The sequence below is a fragment of the Emydura macquarii genome, unplaced genomic scaffold (assembly GCF_026122565.2).
Source record: "Emydura macquarii macquarii isolate MOO-44397 ecotype Brisbane River unplaced genomic scaffold, CSIRO-AGI_Emac_v2 contig_561, whole genome shotgun sequence".
NCBI lineage: Eukaryota > Metazoa > Chordata > Testudines > Chelidae > Emydura > Emydura macquarii.
The window spans coordinates 3,108,348-3,122,550 of NW_027130698.1; the positions used below are offsets into that span (position 1 = coordinate 3,108,348).

The following is a 14,203-nucleotide window of genomic DNA, read 5'->3' on the forward strand; positions in this document are numbered from 1 at the left end:
AGAAACACCACTCTTTCCTCTCCCCAGACCTCGCTCATATCTGTACACCTCTGCGTAGCTTGACATATTGCTGTTTTGAGAATAGTAGAACCATTACAGGACTTCATGTATGTGTAGATTATAAATCCATATAACACAGGATATCACCACAGATCTGAAGACCATCAAACAGAATTTACAACATGGCTGTGATGGAGATACCAAAAGCTTCTTTTTCATAAAAAATTCATGTACATTTTCTATGTTGTGTAAGCTATTAGTGTGATGACTAATAATGTTTCTGGAAGTTTAATTTAGTTTATATGAGGCTCCGTTTTATAGAAATGATGTCATGGAAAGTAATGAACTTGCCTTTTTCTCTCAGCCTTAGCTATTCATTGAGAAACTTAGCCAAGTGACAGAAGCATTCTATAGACCCAGAGAGCTGTTTAGAGCGGATGCTCCACTCAGATGAGTGTGTTAACGATAGCTCTGATATTTAGCTTTGTCAGATTAGCAAAAAGATTAATAAATAGTTTTTACCGGTGCAGTTTTGCAAGAATTTGGTGTAGGCATGAGGTTGGGTTTTTTTCTTTTCCTTAATGGAAATAGCTTTTTATTTTGTATTTCTCCTGCAAAAACTGCAGAACCGACAAAATTCTGTTGCAAAGCTTTCAGAGAGTTGTAACTGGCATCTCTGCACTCTATTGATAACCCATCAGGTTAAACTATGTGCCAAACTCTTTCTTTTTCTGTAGCTACAGCCACTACAAAACACAAGCGGAATTAATTTTCTTCTTAAACTTGTACATTTGAAAGCAGTGTCCAATTCCTGTTGGCAAACACTACATTAACTCTTTCCCCTGTTTCTTTTTTGCTTAGTTGAGACCACACTAGCGTTACTGAGGTCAAAACTTTTCATAATTCAGCTAGGAAATTCTGGAAACTTGTGAAAATGTTTATGGTTGCTTGAAAGAGAACCATACCTGCCTCCTTTCCCCCTTAAATCCTTTAAAGTTTTATAAACATGCATAACTTTATGTCCATGAACATCTTACTACTTATGTAGGTAAAGTTAAGCATATAGATAAGTCTTTGCAGGATTGCAGCTGTAGTTTGTTTCCATTTGGAACGTGTAATATCTGAAATTCTACCTTGCTTAGTTGTGAGGTAGGGCATGTGTGCTGAACATCCAAAAGACCCAAGAGCTGTCATGTGAATTCATCGTTCAATTTTTTCATTTCAGAAATTCTGAAACATTTGATCTTTTGCTTCCTCTTGGTGGAAATCACGCTCCCACTGGCTTTTCAAACATAATGAGGATAACTCATTTCAAAGCACTATCAGCACCAAACCTGATGCCAATCACCCTTAGAGAACTTTCTTCCTATAGCCAGCAGCCAATATCCACACTGCACATACCAGTGGAGAAGGCAGGTTCAGAACTGTTTCATAAATGGAGTGGGGTGGAGGGGAAGGAGAATAATGTAAAAAGACACCTTAATTTCTTCTTCAGGTGTTCCCTTTAGGGAAAACGTTGTCTGAAGAACCAAGACCACAGACAATATGTTTTGGTATTAAATTGATAGATTAGATATAAAAGAAACATACACATAAAATACAATGTAATTTTAGTGAGGCATCCCATCAATGGTTTAGATTAATATATAAATAATAAGTAGTTACGTTTAGTCCCATTAACATATAAGCAATAGGTAGTTATGTTTATGATTAGTCCCATTAATATAGATTAATAAGCAATAGGTAGTTCAATGTCAGTGTTACACCTATATGATATCTTCATTCAGTAAATGCTATGTGTAACTTGATGGGCCAAATACATTCATAATTTCAGCACCTTCATTTCTTTAACTTGCCCCTTATGAGATCCAAAAAGGCAGGAGATAATCTTAGTTACATTTAATTCAGATATGGACAGATATTTAGTGATGTCAGTCCTGCTGCAGAACTGACCCCCATCGTCTTTACCTCAAAAGTATCTGGGTCATATGGAAACAAATACTTGCCTGCGGGGATCAACTAATTCTTCTGTTACATAATTCAAGAAGTTCCACCCACTGAATGCAAATGACCCTTGAAGAAAAGCTAATGCTAAATGCCCCACAGAGGGAGACCTCCAAAAATTGAATGCATTGCTTGGTGTCAGTTCTTCATAGTTTCCTATAGACAGAACATAAGCAAGAAGTTAAGTCAGAAGTGTAAAATATTTTGATGTTGATTGGTGGAAGTGTCACCTATCAGGGGAACCAGGACATAAGAAAAATATTATTTTCAAGAGAATTGTAAATTTCCTAGAATTGTGTCCATTCAATTTTATATTATGTTTGCTAATATTAGACTGTGCTTCACTGGTTTGTACCCTGAGAACTGGGAAAAATTAACATCAAACTTCTAGTGCTTCCTTTAGATTCTCATAGAAAACTGTCCTGGGGCACAGCCTTGATGGTGTAAGTTGTCATACCTGTATTGAAGTAGCTGCCACAAAACCCTGTGTGATCTTCACTGATTTCAATAGAACTGTGACAATTTATACTAGCTCAGTATTGGTGTCTGATGCCCTAAACTCCCATCTCTTCTGAATGGAGTCAGTGTCTCTGCTACAGGAATTCAGTGTTCTTCAATAACATTCACTCTACTCAGAAGAAAACGTCAGCAGGGCAGATGGAATTTTTCAGGCTGGGGGGCTCTTTTTTATCTGGAAAGTGGTACCCTCATATACATAATTTTTTAACCACTCTTCCTGTTTTGTTGTAAATACTGTATTTCTGTCCTCTCTATATGACTCATTACACACACCCTGAAAACATCATCATCCCTTGTGTCCTGTGCTTTTCATTATGGGGTTGAATCAGTAAGCTCCACAAGCACTTGTCTACCTTTAAGGATGTGAATAGTCCCATTGCTTCCAGGGGAACTGGAACTACTCGTATACTTAAAGTAAGGCAACTGCTTGCATTGCCTGTTGAATTGGCACCTATATTTCTTAGGATTATTGCACATAGAGTTCATCAAAAGCAATTTAAAATCTGAGGAACAAAATGTCATTGATTAAAATTGAACTATAAATCTACTCAGTGAGATATTTCTCAATATTTCAGTTCAGTGCTTTACTTTATTGAAAACAATAATTTTCTTTGACAGAGAAACCTGAATAAGGATGATACATCTTATTTCTGTACTATGTTGCTTGTTTGATAATTACTTATCATGCTATGTTATGGAGAATACTTCCCTTGTGATTGCAGTCGTAGTTGGAAGGAATCCTGTAGTTTCAATTAATAGCAATTAACATAAATTATTTTCAATTTAGTCACATATTTATGACCACCTTACCCAGTGGTGTCTCTGCTAGGTCCTGCTTGAAATCTGTCATCCCACAGATCAAGTAACTTCACCAGCTACCTGTTTGTCCAGTTTCTTTCAAAGACAAATACTTGCTAATTGTAGCAAAGCATTCTATCAGCAGTGCACATGAAATAAGTCCTCAGAATTTTTCCCCTGCCTGCTAAGAACTAGAAAACAATGGGATGTGTGCAATAGGATTTCCAAAAAGAACTGAATTTCACCAACAGTACAGTACCAATGTTTAGGCTGCCTCAGTGAGTACCTTTAAAGATCTGTATGAGGCCCATAGTAATGATAAGAGCCAGGGCTAACAGTTTTCCTGCTGTAAATATATCCTGGATGCGAGTTGCCCATCGAACGCTGGAGCTGTTCACCCAGGTCAGGAGTACTAGAGAGCAGAAAACTGAAATCAGTGGAAGAAAATTTTGTATATTTCAGAACATTCATCAAGAAACATAGACTGCTGGTTTCCTACCAGCAGACCAGATGGAATTCTAGGTTGGGCTTGGATGGGTCTGAGAAGAAGGATTAACTCCACTCTAGAAAACTGCCAGCTTCAGAGGGGAGTTTGTCTCAGAGTAGGGGCTCCCCAGCTCTATCCCTGATGCCCCATCAATACTTAAGAAGTCCTAATTGTGTGGAGAGACGTCTGTGGACTGAGGGCATGCCTACACTACAAAATTAAGTCAACCTAACTTACGTTGGCATACAGCTGCTGCAGTAATTGCATTGCTTGTGCGTGTCTACACTTTGCTTCTTGTGTCAGCAGTGTGTGTCCTCACCAGGAGCGCTTGCACCGATTGAGCTGTCAGTGTGGAGCGTTGTGGGATGGCTTCTGAAAGCCAGCAACTGTCGATGGAAGCAACGTAGTGTCTACATTGATACTGTGTTGACCTAACTATATTGACATTGAATCTACACCACTCGTGGAGGTGGAGTTATTAAGTTGGTGCAGCGGGCAAGTTACATCGGTGGGAGTGAAATTTTACAATAGACACTTGGATGTAAGCTGCTTTGCGTTGACCTAAGGGAAGTGGAGAGTCGCTCCATCCCTTTTCACTCTGATTTGCTCCCCTCTGGGCTCTTAGTATTTAATTAAGAACTAGTGGCATTGGTTTTGTACACACACACATAAAGGAATTGCAAACTGCTAACCCATTTCCTGAGTTAGCAACAGTGGCTTAAATATGGTAAAAGTGTCTGGTCCAGGCCTGGGGCAGATGTGTGGAAAGCGCAGAGAAAAATGGAATCCTTTCCCACAAGCCATAGAAAAGCTAAGAATCCTCTGGCGTTGCCTATGGCCTGTCCCCTGTGTGCTGCTATGAGGAGCCTTAGCACGCTATATAGCACCTCCCCATCTCCAGCCTCCACCCATCACAGTGGAACTGCCTTGGTCTTGCTGCAAAGGGGATTTCAGTGACCAGTGGGGGATGGGGATGGATTTGCCCCAAAGAGAATATTAACCCTCTTTGATGTAAACATGACCTACATTTTATATGAGCATAAAGAACATTAGTAAATACTCACATAAACACACCATGGAGAGGACCCTGGAGGCATTATAAGGTGGGATACAATTAGGGAACACCGGTTGTAGAACATAGTTTGAAAATGTCAGTGCGATAACAGCCAGGCTGGTAGGGTACATGATAAGCACTGCACTCCATAGCAGCAAAAAACTGAAATCACAGGAAAAACAATTGGTGCAGCTGTTACGCTAGTAAGAATCATTTGACTGAACAACAGTTTCATAATCTGATGACTATCTTTATAGGCCCTTCAGAATTAGGTAGTTATTTTTCTAAATCCCACAATCACTTTTCTGATCTCCCCCCAACCTTTCTTTATTCTTATCTTCCCAGCTTAATCTGTTTTTTTCATTTAAATTTGATGTGATGTGGCACACAGTTTAAACATACACACAACAACAAGGGGTAGAGACATACTGTCAGCATATTGAGTTAGTTTTGCATGCCACACTGAGTATCATCAATGGATTAAATGATGGCCCTGGAATGGAAAAAGATGTGTCTAGCACTACATGTCACCACACTGTTTTTTAATCTTAAAGTGTCTTGAGCGAAGGAGCATTGTCTAATGGCTAGAGCAGATGATCTGAGCTATATTCCTGGGTAGGCCACTGACTCTGACTTGTGGCAAGTTTCTGCATGCCCATTATTTATAGGCACTTCTGTTTTTGGTAGCCCAACCAGAGACACATAGGACCTGAATAAGAGTGACTGAGCTTCCCAGCTTCTATTGACTTTCATGGTAGCTGAAATGGGTTGCCCAAAATTAGTGAATACTTTTGAAAATGTAGGCCTTTACATTTCTCAGTTTCTCTCTCTGCGGAAGAGGATTAAAAATAGCTGCCTCACAAAGGTGGACAAAGGAGTAGTTGATGTTTATAAAATGCTCTGAGATCACTAGATAAAAAGATGTAGATAAAGAAAAAGTATTCTTTATGATTTGCTTGTCTCTGACCAAGATATTTTGATGTCCAGTGGGCTTCCTTCTTGCAGGAAGAGAACCTTCAGGCTTCACTGCTGAACACTTCAGAGGTGACTCCTTTGGTCAGACTGAGCCCCACAAACTGAACTACCAGAACTTTCTACATGTTCAGTGGTTTTTACTTTAAGAAAAAAAAGCATTCTTCTTGACTTAAAATACAATTTTTTCTATCAATTGAATGGGTACTCTGTGGTAAGATGTAATCAATTGAAGAAGATGAGATGCTGCTACTTCTTTTCAATCTATAGAGTAGTGGAATGCACAACACAAAAACAATTGTTTTCCAGGCACCTTTTCTTGGTTATTTTCTAGTTCATACTAAGGCTGCCTCCTACAGGGTTGCTCTCTTATAGGCTCTGCTTTCCCAGCATGCCTTTCTGTAGCTTGCCCTTTAAATTTGGCAGAGCCAAGCCACTCCACCCCTAAAGGAGCCATTTTGTAACTCACTTGCTGCCCTTTCTTTACTTGGAATTGGTAAGTGCTCTTCATTTCTAGTATGTTAGTTTTCTCATTTTTGGTCTGGAGGAGTATGGTATGTTCTCACACTTCCTTTTTCTTATAAATCACCATATCATTAACTGTGCAAATCAGCTGGCACATGGAAAGAATAGGTTACATTCCCAAATGACATTTGTTTTAAATCTTCCTCTCCTCCCCCCAGCATTTTTCTCTCTTTACTTTCTTTGAGTGGTGCTTGCCCTCCATTTCTTACAATTTTCATCACTTTAAAGGGGCTACCTCAGACAAGTTCTTTCCCACTGTTTATTACTATTATTTGTATTAACCTAGTGCCTCTAAGAGCTCCAGTCATGGATCAGGACCCCCTTGTGTTAGGCACTGTATAAACCCAGAATTTTACATAATAATTGCCATCCTGTGGCTCTGTGAATGAGCACAACACCAGGGGTTTATCTGTGCTGTTGGTAGTTGTCTTTGGGATGTGAATTTTACTTAGTTATAATTCATTTTAAAGTGGAATTTACGTCCTTTTGGATTCTCTCAAAAGGAATTTATTTGGATTATAATGTTAGAGCCTGAGGGTTAAATAATCAAAGATTAATCAAATATAAAGATTGAAATAATCATTTGGTGACAATGCTGTTCTCTGATAATGCTGATTCACCTGATTGTTTTCCTCATCAAATGAAAATGCCTCTTTCCCCTCAAATCAGCCTCTGCTTATGTGTATGCAATTTTGATGGGTGTGCACTGGTGTGAACGTGCTGTAACACTGACACCTGTGTGTGCAAGGATTGGAGTGGTTGTGGGTAAAACTCATGGGTTTTCCCATCATCTTCATGTAAATGCAGCAAAGTCTACAGAGTGGTGTGTGCTGGTGAAAATGCATATGCCCATTGGAAGCATGAATTTGAAAATCAGGTCCTAAAAGCAATATTTCAGTCAACATCAGCACTCACTTGTACATTGCAATATTAAGCATATTAAAACTGGTATTTGGTACTATGAATTTTACTGGGAATGTGAATAATTCAGTAGAGAAATCTGACAATCAATTTGTTTCACTTGGAATGAAATACTTGCTGGTTTGATAAAACCAATTAAGTTAAATGCAGACTTGCCAGAGGATTATGAAGCCAAACTGTGAAACAGGGAGTTCAAAGCAGAGATCAAATAATGATGAAAGGATGGTACAATTATGGTTTAGGCATATTTTAACCTTAACTTTGCTGTTATTCTCAGGTGTTTTAATTAAATCCTGGTCTTGAGTAAAAGATATTAATACCTGAGCCCAAATTGGTATTTGTTAAAAGGGGTTGAATTTGTTCCTATTAAGCTTGGGGGAAATAATGCATAGATGGCTATCCAACATGATGAATCTCCATTGTAACATTTGGTTCTAAACTAGGACATGGGTGGGAGAATATGATTTACATAACAGAAAGAGAACTGTTTTGAGTAAACTAAGACCTGGTCTACACTTAAAAGTTACGTTTACATAGGTACGGTGCTCAGGGGCATGAAACATTCACCATCCTGAGTATGTTCTTTAAGAGGGCCGGCCTAACCCCCAGTATAGAGATAGCTAGGTTGATAGAAAAATTCTTCCGTTGACCTACCTACCACAGCATAGGGAGGTGGATCACCAACAGTGATGGAAAACCCCTTTGGCATCTGCACTATGGCACTACAATGGCATAGCTGCAGTGCAATAGCTATGCCCCGGCAGCACCCATTGTGTACACATGGCCTAAAATTAACTTGGGTTGAAGCCAGGCAGGACTGAAATCTCTTTTGGACACAATTGTTTAAATGTCTGTATTGTCAGTGGAATACATAACCTGTTAAATTAAGATGCAATACAAATGGTTAAAGCTGCAGTGTTTCATCTTATTAACAGTTCTAGTCATGAAGGTATCTTACAAGGGGATTTTAACCAAAGTTGATAATCCAAAATGTTCAGTTTTGAAATAAGAAATGGCAGTTATGTCATGTACTCAGTTAATTGTCCCAACAGTTTGAATGGAAAGTCAGGAAGACATTCTCCTGAGACTTGACTTGTGTGTCTGAGAATGTCAGGAAACCAGAAGCTGGAGCCTTATCTGATAAATCGTTGTGCTTGCTCTGTAATTCACTACTGGTGGAATCTGAGAGGTTAAAATCATTCTTGCCTCACCAAAGCTGAGAAGGAGTCAGGCCTTTTAGAAAAAGAGATTTAGACAGTTTAAAATAAGAACTAGGGCCCCAATCCTGAAAGATATTTAAGTGCCTAACTCCCACTGAAATCAATGGGTGTAATGTGCCTAAATACCTTTGATGATGTGCCTAGGAGCAGCCTACCATAAAAATGCCAGTCAAAATGTTTTCTTTATGTAGGCATCATGGCCTGGTGTCAGAAATTCTCAAATCCTAATCCCATCTTTGTCATTGAGTCTGAGGCCTAGAACAAATTGCAGCCTCTGTGTGCCTCATTTCCCCCATCTGTGGGATAATACATGCCTACCAGCCTCCTTCTCATACTCTGAGAAACAACTTGTTAATGTTTGTGAAATGCTTTGAAAATGTGAAGTGCTATAGAAGTGCTAAGTATTACATTTATGGCTCTTAATTTGTCAGCATCCGTGATAGTTCTTGCTTGGTCACTCTCTAGAGCAATGGTTCCCAACCTTTTTGGCTCGAGGGCCACAAATATGACTTTTACAACCCTGAAGGACCACCAGTCTCCACCAGCAGCCCCCTCTCCCCTCACTGCAGCCAGAGGGAAGGACTTCAGTGAGGAGGACCTCCCATCCCCCTGGCTGCAGCAGGGAAACCCTGTGCTCTGCCTGAGTCTCTAGGCAGCGGCTCCCTTCTGTTGCCAGGGGGATGGAGGATCTGTGCTCCCCTCCCTCTGGCTCCAGCAGGGAACCCAGCACCTAGGGACCCACGCGGAGTACTTTGCTCTGCTCCCTGCTACAGCCAGGCGGAGGAGAGCGTTGATCTCCTGTCCCCTTGGCTGCAGCAAAGAGCCTGCACTGGCACAATGTTCACGTAGGTACTTAGGCAATGGCTCCTGTCTGCAGCCAATGGGAGGAGAGTCATGGGCCATTCTGAAAGACTCCGTGGGCCATGGGTTGGGAACCACTGCTCTAGAGTGTCCACTCCACCCCCTGCTCTGCCCCCCGCCTACCTCTGCCCTCATTTTTTCTCCGCCCTCAGCCTGGTTCTGTCCTAATTCCCTCTCTCTGCCCCCCTGCTGGAGTTCCACTCCACCCCTAGCTGGGCTCTGCCTTCATTCCCTGTCTGCCCCAGGCCTGCTCCATCTGTAGCCCCAGCTCCTCCTCCATCCCCAGTTCCACCCCCAGCTCCGCCTTCAACCCAGGCTCTGCTGGGGAAGCCTTGGCTGTGCAGTCATGGAGGGAGGGTGAGGACAGATTCTGTTACTGGTAAGTGGGGAGCACCACTGTTCTAAAGACTCTCTACGGCTAGAAAGAGATGAACAGTGGATACTGTTTAAATGAAAACCTTACTAGATACTTGTAATTTCAAATGCTTTTTAACTGTTTTTCTTTCTTTTGTTGAATCTTTAATAAAACGATGAAAAGGGCTTTTAATGGTGTTTGCCATAGTACCAAGCAGTCTGAGGTCTCTGTATGCTAAATCCTGAACCTTGTTTAAAACTGTTTAATGTTGGATAGTTTCAACATCATGTTAACACCTTTGGACCCATATATTCCATAGGAAGTAATGCAACATTCCCCACAACTGTCTGCAGCCATTGTAATGTCTGCATGCTCCAGCACGAGCAAGGGGGGCCAGGCTAGCATGAGAGGGGGCCTGGATTCAGGTTTCCAGTGGGAAGAAATTCCCAAACAAGAAAAAAAAAAAAAGAAAAAGAAAAAAAGAGACAAAATTAAAGTTGTAAACAGACCAATAATTTACAGCAAAATTATTAAATAACAAATGTTTGAAAGGCAAGACATTCAGAGTTGTAGTTGGCACTGGTGCCTTAACTGAATATTTATTACCTCAAATTTAGTTATTTTGAAATAAAACATTCTGAATTTCTGACTTTCCAATTATTTTTTTGCTAATTACAGCGTTCTGACAATACTGTAAATGGATGGTCCATTTACAGTGTAACATACCTCTTCATTTGTGACCATACACTGAATTTTCATAGCCTTTGTAGTATGATGAGTAGAACTTGAGAAAGAGGATCAGGTTTCAGGAGTGTTCTAGTTCAATGTGGAAGCAGGGGGCTCAAGCTGAGTCCATACTGGCTCTCAAACTTTAGAGCATCATCATGTACCAGAATTTGTTCAGCATACATAGTAACAATTTTCCCTCCAACTCTGCCTTCCTTATTGCTAAGGAAAAAACCTTCTTTGTTTTAAACCAGACAATGACTTGATGGTAATTTATAAGGCATCAATTACAATGCTGTCTCTGAGCTGCTGGCTTTCAAGGATTCTTCATATGCCTTGAAATCTCTGTATACCTGGAATCTTTTCCCTCTTTAGGTCCCAACTATTCTGGGACTGATTATTTTCTCTAGTATGGCAAGTACAGTGTAGCATGTAATGCTGGCTTGAGAAATACCTAACTTGTTGGCATTTACAAGGTTTGTTTTAAATTGGGTTGTAAGCATGGTTTAATTGTATAATATTTTTTACTGATACCTGTCTCCTTGGTTCCCTCTGAGTTCTCTGGGAAATTAGATTATGACTTCGAGAGGAGCAGAGGTAGGCCAACACCGAGCACTATGGAATATCCCACATTATTCAGAGACTTTGAAAGGCATCACAGGCAGATGCTTATTGAAAGTCAGTGGCTGTCAGGTGCCTAACTCTGCTTTGTGCCTTTAAAAATCTCCTATATCTTTATAGATTTTGCCCCAGGTGAAATGATTTTATTTAAAAAAAATGTGGCCATCCATATAGCATCTGTTAGGAAGCATGGTCTGATACTTAGAACTGGGACACTGGGAAACAAGAACTCCTGGATCCTGCATTGATGACTTGAGTCTTGAAAATTAGTGCAGTGACACTACTTAATGTACGCCAGCTGTGGGTATGGCCTCGGTGTGTGTTTTGGCAAGTCACTTAACCACTGTTCCTCAATTTCCCTGCTTGTGAAATTGCTATAATATTTGCCTCTCTTGCATGGGGTTTAGAGACTTTGAAAAGTGCTGTGGGAAACTCAGGTGGAAAGCTTTACAAATATTCCAGGTATTGTTGTTGTTTTCTACTTCCCAACTCAGTTCAATCTTGTCTTAGAAGGCTTCTTAGCTGCCAGAGACCATCAAACATGATGTTGGTTTGTTCTTGTTAGGTAACCAATAGAGAAATTACAATGAGAATTCACAAGTCTGAAGCCAGAGATGCAGCTATCCTTTAAATGCTTATTAATATTCCTTCAACTTCTTTTAATTTCATTAAGCTAATTAACCATAAGAAACAAAAAGCACTACTACTATATCAGAAACCAGAACTTTTGACTTCACTATTAAGTTTTTCTGTCCTGTTCTATTCTATCACTTTCATCACCATGGTATTTGGGTGCCTGAATATTTTAATTTTTTAATAACTTTTTATTCATGCATTCACAGTCAATCAAGATATCCGTATATACAGATGTGGAAACTAGTGGATAGAATATAAATAATTATTTTTTGGGTATTAGATAATTTTTTTCTCTCTCACATGCACAATACAAAAAAAAAAAAAAAAAAAAAAAAAAAAAAAAAAATCTATAAGGCGTGTGGCGTAAAGAAAGAGAAGGAAATAAATGTCAAAGTCCAAATAGACCCATTACATGCCACTGGCTATGACAGAAAAATAAAACTCCCAGACAAGAGAACCTGCAAGATGTAGGTTTATCATTATGCAGACGTCTTAGCACACAATCTGGCAAGCTGTTAAACTTTGGGTACTAAATTTGATTCTTTTGGCCCTAGAGTGGATAAATTAGAGGAGAAAACGGACTTGCAGAGGATAGCGGGAGTGGGTTTTTTGTTTTTGTTTTTAAAGGAAGATAAAATGCAGGTTTCCCAACCTGCTTTGTTCATCTCTACTGGCCTGGGTGGTTACTGATGGAAGTGGAAAATTGAAAATACTTGAGAATGTTCCCCAGAGTTGTAAACTTGGGTGCTTGTCTTAGTGAAGAGGCAGAATGGTATAATCCCTGTGATACCTTTACTGGAAACCCTCTCTGTGGGGGGAAAAAAGCTCTTTCCTTGCTGAGGATAAAAGCTTTCTGAATTTATTTTAAACTAACACTTAACCAGAAAAAGTACCCAAAGACTCCGCAGTTAAAAAAACCTCTGTCATACTCTCATGACATCCTTTGGTTCTCTCAGGAGCACAGTCATTCTGGAGACAGAGAATTTCTGGAGACAGATAAATTATTTTTTATCAGGAGATAAGTTTAAACCTCTCCTGATATTTCTGGGCCAGTGTAGACCTAAAGAAGAAAGCTGCTGCCATTTTGATTAGGAACTAAATCAGGTTTTATTCTTCAGTTTTTGATTAGGGTTTTTCCTCTTACTTTAGAAGACAAAATTTACTGATACTGTGAAATTGTGGTGGTGAATACTGACTTTCTAGGTTACCTTAAATGAGGAGTCTGAGACACTCATATAATAGAAAATTGAATTGTCTGTAGTATCTTATGCTTTTACCTTCATTTCAAGGAGTAGCCATGATTAGGAAAACTGCTGACAGCAATATTGCTGTCCATGGGAAAAAGCAGGTGGCAATGTGGAAGCAAATGGAACTTTGTCTGAACATCCTATGCTTGTAACAGCATCCCTGAGCTCAACTGGTTTGGCTGTTTTTACTACAAAAAGGATGTGATCATAACTTGAGTTGGCTAATGAAGACAAAGCAGTTAGTAGTTTTCTTTAAGGTAAACCTTGGGAGTACCTCCATAGTCTTTGATTTGACCTACTATCTCAAGTGAAAACAACAAACTGCTTTGTCTTCCCTAGGATTTTACCATGAGTTAGGTAACTTGAAAAAAGAATACTTCCCTCCCCCCTAGGGAAAACAACTCTGAATACGTGGAACCATCTTACTTTCTATTCCTGGGTGGAAGAATTCAAAGTAAACTCTGCTGGTTAAAACTTATGTTCTCCATTCCTTATTTTGAGTTATTTCCATGAGGGCATAATAGGCCACTTAGTTCTTAAGAGACTAGTAGCCTGGTTGTTTAACCTTTTCAGTCCTGAATTCTTTGGTGCTATATGCAAAGGGCGTCACATGAGTGGCTAATAGGTATTGAGGGATTTTAATAAAGTGATGGTTCATCTCAGGAACCTATGCTCTCCCAGAAATTTGTTTAGTGGCCTGAATCCTCTGATCAGCATCTGAAGGATATACCTTGTAATTTTTTACATTTGCTGTAGCTGGCTGTACACAGAAACAAATTGGTGGAAGTATGGAAAAACAGGACTGTAATCTGACAAGCATGAGCAAAGATATAGTCCAAGAGGAATATTTCACAATGTCTGCTTGCATTATAGGCTTGGGCCTCAGCGTCTTTAGCACAACAGTTAGCTAAAATGAGAGACTATTTTTGTTTAATACTAAAATACTAATTATTTAATACTAAATAATAAAAAAGTCATTGCCCACCCCACTCCTCTGTCATTTAAGTTTGCACTGAGTGTGTTTATTCTTCACATATAAAACAGCAATAGATAAAACACCCATTTTGTTTATGAAATTGCCAAGGAATCCAGAAGAGGTAGAAGCATCTAAAATAGAGGTTTTTAAAAACTTATGTTTAATATGCAGTAAAAATTAATATAAACTTATAGCTTCTTATTCCTCTTCCTGTCCTTTATCACATTATTCCACTCACAGTTATTCAGGGACAGACATGGAGTGCAAGTATCTTACCTTCT

At 39.5% G+C, this 14,203-nt stretch overlaps 1 protein-coding gene and 1 long non-coding RNA gene across 4 annotated transcripts in view; one reads left to right on the plus strand and one right to left on the minus strand.

Annotated features, from left to right (window-relative positions):
* The window catches only part of LOC137147718 (asc-type amino acid transporter 1-like), a 28,422-nt gene that overhangs the window by 13,440 nt on the left and 779 nt on the right, over positions 1–14,203 (minus strand). Inside the window, exons 2-4 of the mRNA XM_067540049.1 lie at positions 4,873–5,024; positions 3,608–3,733; positions 2,007–2,160 (exon numbers count right to left, since the gene is read on the minus strand). Coding sequence (XP_067396150.1) covers positions 2,007–2,160; positions 3,608–3,733; positions 4,873–4,993 — 401 coding nt within the window. The 5' untranslated portion in view covers positions 4,994–5,024. The remainder of the gene's footprint in view (positions 1–2,006; positions 2,161–3,607; positions 3,734–4,872; positions 5,025–14,203) is intronic.
* LOC137147719 (uncharacterized) overlaps positions 6,185–14,203 on the plus strand; it is a 29,244-nt gene continuing 21,225 nt past the window's right edge. For all 3 annotated transcript variants that reach the window (XR_010918303.1, XR_010918304.1, XR_010918305.1), the window contains exon 1: positions 6,185–6,330. This is a non-coding gene — a long non-coding RNA (uncharacterized lncRNA). The remainder of the gene's footprint in view (positions 6,331–14,203) is intronic.